The sequence below is a fragment of the Lathyrus oleraceus genome, chromosome 5, assembly GCF_024323335.1.
Source record: "Lathyrus oleraceus cultivar Zhongwan6 chromosome 5, CAAS_Psat_ZW6_1.0, whole genome shotgun sequence".
Lineage (NCBI taxonomy): Eukaryota > Viridiplantae > Streptophyta > Magnoliopsida > Fabales > Fabaceae > Lathyrus > Lathyrus oleraceus.
The window spans coordinates 581,746,125-581,753,555 of record NC_066583.1 but is presented as its reverse complement, the minus strand read 5'-3'; the positions used below and the strand labels follow the sequence as shown (position 1 = coordinate 581,753,555).

Sequence of the window (7,431 nt, the reverse complement as noted above, 5' to 3'; positions counted from 1 at the left end):
CCATCTTCTGAACAATCTTTTTGATGTTCTTAATGGCTGCCTCAACTGCCCCATTCATCTTCGGACGATACGGCGACGAATTGTGATGCTTGATCTTGAAATATTTACACAATTCTTTCATCATCTTGTTGTTGAGGTTAGACTCGTTGTCTATGATGATCTTATTTGGGATTCCATACTGACATATGATTTCCTTCTTCAAGAAGCGGGCCACCACTTGCTTTGTGACATTTGCATACGAGACTGCCTCTACCCATTTAGTGAAGTAGTCGATGGTCGCAAGGATGAAACGATGCCCGTTTGAGGCAGTTGGCTTAATGCGCCTGATTACGTCGATGCCCCACATGGCGAACGGCCATGGAGATGTCAGGACATTGAGCGGAATCGGTGGCACGTGGATCTTGTCTGCGTAAATCGGGAATTTATGGCATGTCTGGACGTGACGATGGAAGTCAATCTCCATAGTCATCCAATAATAACCTGCTCTCAAGATCTTTTTAACCATGGTGTGCCCACTGGCGTGCGTCCCGAAGGATCATTCGTGTATTTCCATTATGATACGGTTTGCTTCATGTCTATCCATGCATTTGAGCAGGACCGAGTTGTAATTTCTCTTGTACAACACATCTCCGCTTAAGAAGAACTTAGTTGAGAGCTTTCGAAGGTACTTCTTATCCGTAATGGATGCATCCTCTGGATACTCTTGCTTTTCCAGATACTTTTTGATAACGTGGAACTAGGGGTGGCCGTCTGATTCTTCTTCAGCCCTTAAACAGTATGCTGGCTCATCCAAGTAGTCAATGTGGAAATAAGGTGCTTCATTCTTCCATTTGACCTTAAACATAGAATCCAAGGTAGCCAAAGCATCTGCCAATTGATTTTTCGCTCGGGGAATATGATGGAATGTAACTGCATCAAAATATGGGATTAGCTTCGAGACATGTTCTTTGTAGGGGATCAACTTGGGATCGCGAACTTCCCAATCTCCTCTGTTTTGGCTGATTACCAACACAGAATCTACGTAGACTTCTAAGATTTTGATCTTTAAGTCAATAGCCGCTTCCAAACCAAAGATCCATGCTTCATACTCCGCCATATTGTTGGTGCAATCGAAACATAATATTATAGTGAAAGGGAGATGAAATCCAGTTGGGGAGGAGATGATTGCCCCTATTCCATTTCCTTGAGCATTAGAGGCACCATCAAACACGACCGTCCATCGCGATCCTGGTTCGGGTCCCCTATCTGGTTCTAGAACACCCCAATCTCTGACAAACATGATGTCTTTGTCCAGAAAGTCAAAGCGCATGGGCTAATAGTCTTCCACGGGTTGATGGCCCAGGTAGTCAGACAACACACTACCTTTGATGGCTTTTGTGTGACGTATTGGATGTCATACTCTGTTAACGCCATCTGCCACCGAGCAACTCTTCCTGTGAGAGCAGGCTTATCGAATATGTACTTGATACTGTCCATTTTGGAAATCAAGAAAGTTGTATGCGTCATCATATATTGTCTCAAGTGTTTGGTGGCCCAGGCCAATGCATAACACATTTTCTCGAGTAATGAGTACCTGCTTTCGCAGTCTGTGAACTTTTTACTCAGGTAGTAGATCGCGTGCTCTTTTCTACCTGTCTCATCATGTTATCCGAGAACACACCCCATAGATCCCTCAAGAATTGCGAGGTACATGATAAGAGGTCTGCCTGGCTCAGGTGGCATCAAGATCGATGGCTCTTGCAAGTATTCTTTTAGCTTTTCAAGTGCATTCTGGCTTTTATCATTCTACAAGATTGCTTGATCTTTGCGGAGTAATTTGAATATCGGCTCACATGTGGGCGTGAGGTGAGATATGAATCTAGCTATGTAGTTCAATCTCCCTAGAAATCCACGAACCTCTTTCTCATTTCTTGGTGCTGGCATATTCTGTATTGCTTTGACTTTGTCAGGATTGACTTTAATGCCTCGTTGGCTCACGATAAAACCTAGCAACTTGCCAGATCTTACCCCAAATGTGCATTTATTGGGATTTATCCTCAGCCTGAACTTCCTTAACCGTGCAAACAACTTCTCGAGATGAACCAGATGCTCTTCCTCAGTTTGGGATTTCGTGATCATATCGTCAACATATACTTCAATCTCTTTATGAATCATATCATGAAAGAGAGTGACCATCGCGCGTTGATATGTCGCACCAGTGTTCTTTAAGCTGAACCACATCACCTTGTAGCAGAAAGTGCCCTAAGGGGTGATGAACGTGGTTTTCTCCATGTCTTCGGGCCCCATTTTTATTTGATTGTATCCGGAGAACCCATCCATGAAGGAAAATACCGAGAATTGGGCCGTATTGTCTACCAACACATCGATGTGAGGTATAGGGAAATCATCTTTAAGGCTTGCCCTATTCAGGTCTCGGTAATCAACACACATACGTACTTTACCATCTTTCTTTGGCACAGGTACGATGTTTGCTACCCATTGAGGATAATTTGCCACTGCAATAAAACCTGTATCCAATTGCTTATGGACTTCTTCTTTAATCTTGATGGCTATGTCGGGACGGGTCCTTCTCAATGTCTTCTTCACCGGAAAGCATTCTTCTTTGAGAGGTAATCGGTGCACCACTATATCCGTATCCGATCCTGGCATATCTTGATATGACCAGGCAAACACATCCATATACTCTTGCAAGAGTTCGATCAACTTTCTTTTCACCTTGTCATTCAGGGCTACGCTTATCTTGACTTCTTTCTTTTCCTCCTCTGATCCGAGGTTCACAATCTCCACTGCCTCTTGGTGTCGGTGGATGACACTCGATTCCTGCTGTAAGAGCCTGGACAACTCTTCAGGGAGTTCACAATCTTCCTCGCCGTCTTCATCAGCTTGGTAAATTGGATTATCAAAGTCATGTTGGGCTATAGCACTTTGATTATCAATGGAACTTGACGCAGATCTGCATGATTAATGCTTTATTTTAGGACGGTGAGATGGAAAAGATGATAAATGAAAAACATTGCCATACTTTTTTTTGACAAATAAAATAAATGAACGACAGGGAGCACAAATTGAATGCAAAGATGTTTATTTTATTCATTGATAAACTTTGTTTGAAAATATGAGGGGCCCTACAAGTTTACTCTACGCCTTGGGCAGGGCGGAGAGCTTTCAAAGCAAAACAAGGAAAATTACTCTTCAATGAAGGTGACATCTGATATATCCATGAAAGTCCAGTTGTTGAGTGTTTGTCCTCTGGCCTTCTGGTACACGAAGCACGTTTCCTCTGGCAGACTGCTTTCATCTTCTGTCACATAGATTGAGTTGTCTCCGAGATGTCCTACACTGGTAAAAGTATCCGGTATCGCAGGAATTGGCCCTTTATTCGTACTAGCAGCACTCAACTTTTGAGTCGTTTGGTGAGAGCAGAACCCAACCCAGATCTGTCTTTGTTCACTGGCAAATCAAGTATTTTGCCCAAGCCTGTGAGGTGTCTAGCCTGTATTATGGTTTTCGCGTCCTTCCATGAAGCCATAGACAATTCTGTGCCTGGAGCAACCTGTACTGGTGGTGTCATTTCCATGTTCACTACTTCGAAGGCTTGGAAAGGAGTCTCGTGGATCTCTCCTCCAACCTCGACATACCTGAACGATGCCAAATGGCTCACCACTATATCTTCTTCTCCTTCCACCACTACTAGTTTGCTTCCAATCATGAACTTCAGTCTCTAGTGGAGGGTTGAAGTCACGGCGCCAGCCGAGTGTATCCATGGGCGTCCTAGGAGACAACTGTAAGCGGGGTATATATCCATCACGTAGAATGTGATGAAGAAGATGTGAGGCCCTATCTTCATGGGGAGATCAACCTCTCCTATCACTGTTCTCCTTGACCCATCAAATGCTCTCACGATGAGCGAACTGGGTTTCATTACCAATCCTTCAATGGTCATCTTGGAAAGCGAGTTCTTAGGTAGAAAATTTAATGAAGACCCGGTATCCACCAATACCTTAGATAAGGTTGTGTCCACACATTCAATCGAAATATGGAGTGCTTTGTTATGGTTTCTACCTTCAGGAGTCAATTCATCATCGTTGAAACCCAGGCAACTGCTCGCAGATATATTGGCCACCACAACTTTAAACTGATTCACCGATATTTCTTGAGGGACATGTGCGGCCCTTAAGAACTTCATCAGGGCTTCTCGGTGCACTTTTGAACTCATCAAAAGTGCCAGCATAGATATCTTCGACGGTGTTTGATTGCGTTAATCAACCACTTTGTAGTCACTTTTCTTGATAAGGTGGAGAAATTCTTCCACTTCATCAGTAGGAGTTACTTTTTAAGTCGTATTCTGCTCTTGGCCATCATCATTCACCACTTGTTTACCAGGGTTTCTGCTTGAAGCTCCTTGATTACCATTGCTTGAGGGAGGTACTGGTGAGAATACTCTACCACTGCGGGTTATGCCCCCGGCTCCAATAATATTCACACTAGCTTCTTCAAGCCTGATAGGCTATTCCTTCACCTCTTGCCCATACAGATAGACCTTCGAGTCATAGTTCCACGACATTACCTTTGTGTTATCAAACGCAAACGGAGTAGGGACCGCAATCACAAGTGGTGTGATCGGGTATGCTGCAGTAGGCACTGGAATTGGATCATAAGGGATCTCGATAGGTACTCGTACAGGATCATATGGAATTTCGAGCGTGGCCACCTCATTAGCAGTAGACATTTGTTCCACTATCATCACTCCCTGGCCGATCAACTTTTGAACATCCGCTTTCAACTTTTCACAATCTTGGGAATTCATCAAACAGTCTTCGCATTCTACATCACACCCAGGATGTACTTCATTCATCAATAATTTCTCCTCGACAACAGCTAATGGAGTTCTTATCTCCTCTACACAGTGCTTCACCTTCTTTTCCTCTTCTATCACACTCACGGAGGGATCGGCATGTGGCGGCATAGGATTGTTATTGGTGTTGGGACCATTTGGCGCGAATGTAATGGCTTTAGCATCAATTAAATCTTGTACCTTATGCTTGAGAGCCTTGCAATTCTCAATTGTATGGCTGGGTGCTCCCAAATGGAATTCGCAATGAGCATTGACATCATACATAGGAGGAATTATAGTTGGAGGTTTCAACTCTTTTAACTGTATCAACGACCCTTTGAGCAAGTATGGGAGCAAGTGAGCATACGTGGTTGGGATGGGACCAAACTTCCTCTCTAGCCTTCTTTGCTTTTATTGTCCGGGTTGATAATATTGTTCTTGTGGATGAGCATATGGTTATCGGTACTGAACTGACTGTTGACCAACATTATGCTTGGTTAGTATGGCATAAGGTTGCTGTTGATAAGGACCAGGTGCCACAGTAGCCACTTGCTGATAAGGCGCCCGATATGTTCTACCTCTTCCCCTAGCCACGAATGTGTTGTTAGTTTCTCCCTCTTTCTTCTTGGTGAAACTGACATAAGGTTTCTTTGCCCCACTAGACGGGCCAGCAACACTTTGAATATTTCCGCTCTTCAGACCAATCTCGATTCTTTCACCAGCGATTACCAAATCAGAGAATCCAACGGACATACTTCCTACCAACTTCTCATAATAGGGACCTTGAAGTGTTCCCATGAACATATCAATCAATTCCTTCTCTAGGAGTGGGGGTTGAACCCTAGCTGCCAGCTCCCGCCAACACTGGGCATATTCCTTGAAAGATTCATCTGACTTCTGTGTTAAACTCTGGAGCTGGGTCCGATTCGAAGCCATATCTGTATTATACCGGTAATGTTTTAGGAATGCCTCAGCCACGTCCTTCTAAGTCCGGATGGTCGTACTCTCCAGTTGCATGTACCACTCCAAAGAAGCCCTACTTAGGTTGTCTTGGAAGAAGTGCATGAGTAGTTTCTCATCACTAGAGTATGCAGCCATCTTCCTGCAGTATGCTCGGACGTGTGTTCTAGGACAGCTGACCCCCTTGTATTTTTCAAAGCTAGGCACTTTGAACTTGGCGGGTATCTGAACGCCTGGCACTAGGCACATCTCAGCAGCGTCTAGTCCAAAAGTATTGGGTCCCTCCATAACTTTCATTTTCTCCTCTATGACGCGGAACTTCCTATCAATTTCATCACTGGTCGGTCTGAAAGCATCATAGACCGAATCTTCCCTGGGATTGTAGAAGGCGTCATTATGATTGTCCACTTCAAAGCCGGGAGGAACGATAGGGTTCTGATTGACCGGACCTCCTCCTCCAAGTGGCGGTGTACCTTCTAGCGAACCCACATGGATCTGGACAAGAGGGTTGCCAAGTGGTAGCACATGGTTGGTAGCAGCGGTAGCCCTCTGATTGGCCAGACGGAGTTCCTCATGACTCCTAGCAATAGCTTCTTGGCCCCTGGCCATAGCCTGAATGGTCTCCATTAGTTTCCCCATTTGGGCACGCATACCAAACATCTCTTCCCTTAGCGCACTCTGGTTTTGTTCGAGCTGGTCCATGAGCGATTTCTGCTTGCTTCGGGTGTTGTACTGGTGTTGAGAAGTCAACTTGCTGTTTCTAGACGGAAAAAGTTCAAGTGGTAAGTTTCTTGTTTTGCTTTTGCGTCATGCATAATGATGCATGCTTTGGTTTTATTATTGTTTTTATCTTTTGGCAAAGCTCTTAGTTGTCGTGTTCTTTATTGCGATAAACAATTCAGACAATTAGCATTGCAATTAAAAGTAATAACACACACAGGGTGGAATCATAAAACCTCATTCATTCATTCATTCATATTTTTTTCCATTACAGGTAGAAGAAATTCAAAGAGACAACCCTCTTAGTATTAAATCATAAACATGCTACAAATTAACTTGAAAGGTAACCCCTTGAGCATTACGGAGAGCTTCGACATCTGTGATCAGCTCGGCCATAGTCTTCTTGCAGAACTTCACAAAGTTGTAAACTTGGTGAGGAGTGTTATCAGGACACATGATCTGGTTGGCCTCCTTCATCCTATCAGGGAAGTCTTAGAGGGCGTAGTTGGTCAGAATTGCCATGTTAGCATACTTGTATCTCCATTCGATGTATAGTCCTTGCAGGTTTCCGATGATGGCATCCCTTTCGGCTATAGCTCCTTCGGTCTTTCGATAAACATCCTCCCAGTATAGGAAATTGTTTCTCATTTCTTGATACTCCTCATCAATTATTCCATCTTTCATGCTTAGGATCTTCTCATGAGCCCTTTCCAACTGGAACTTCTCGTGAAGGTAGGCTTGGTGTATTCTTTCCTTTTCCAACGTCTCGCGGGAAGTGTGGTCTTGGTATTCTTTGATGGTCTTTCTCATTTCACTGATTTGAGCTTCATAGTCTTCCTTGGCACTCTTCTTGTCCATATTGGTCAACTCTAAAGTTCTTTCCAAGTCTCGAACAACACGCCAAGCTCGGTCCAATT

At 44.0% G+C, this 7,431-nt stretch overlaps 2 protein-coding genes across 2 annotated transcripts; both read right to left on the bottom strand.

Moving 5' to 3' along the window:
* Positions 1 to 736: 736 nt before the first annotated feature.
* Positions 737 to 1,309, bottom strand: LOC127082216 (uncharacterized). The gene has a single exon (XM_051022461.1). The coding sequence runs from the start codon at positions 1,307 to 1,309 to the stop codon at positions 737 to 739; it is 573 nt and encodes a 190-aa protein (XP_050878418.1).
* Positions 1,310 to 5,818: 4,509 nt separating this feature from the next.
* On the bottom strand, positions 5,819 to 6,496 carry LOC127082215 (uncharacterized). The gene has a single exon (XM_051022459.1). The coding sequence runs from the start codon at positions 6,494 to 6,496 to the stop codon at positions 5,819 to 5,821; it is 678 nt and encodes a 225-aa protein (XP_050878416.1).
* Between the last annotated feature and the right edge of the window lie 935 nt (positions 6,497 to 7,431).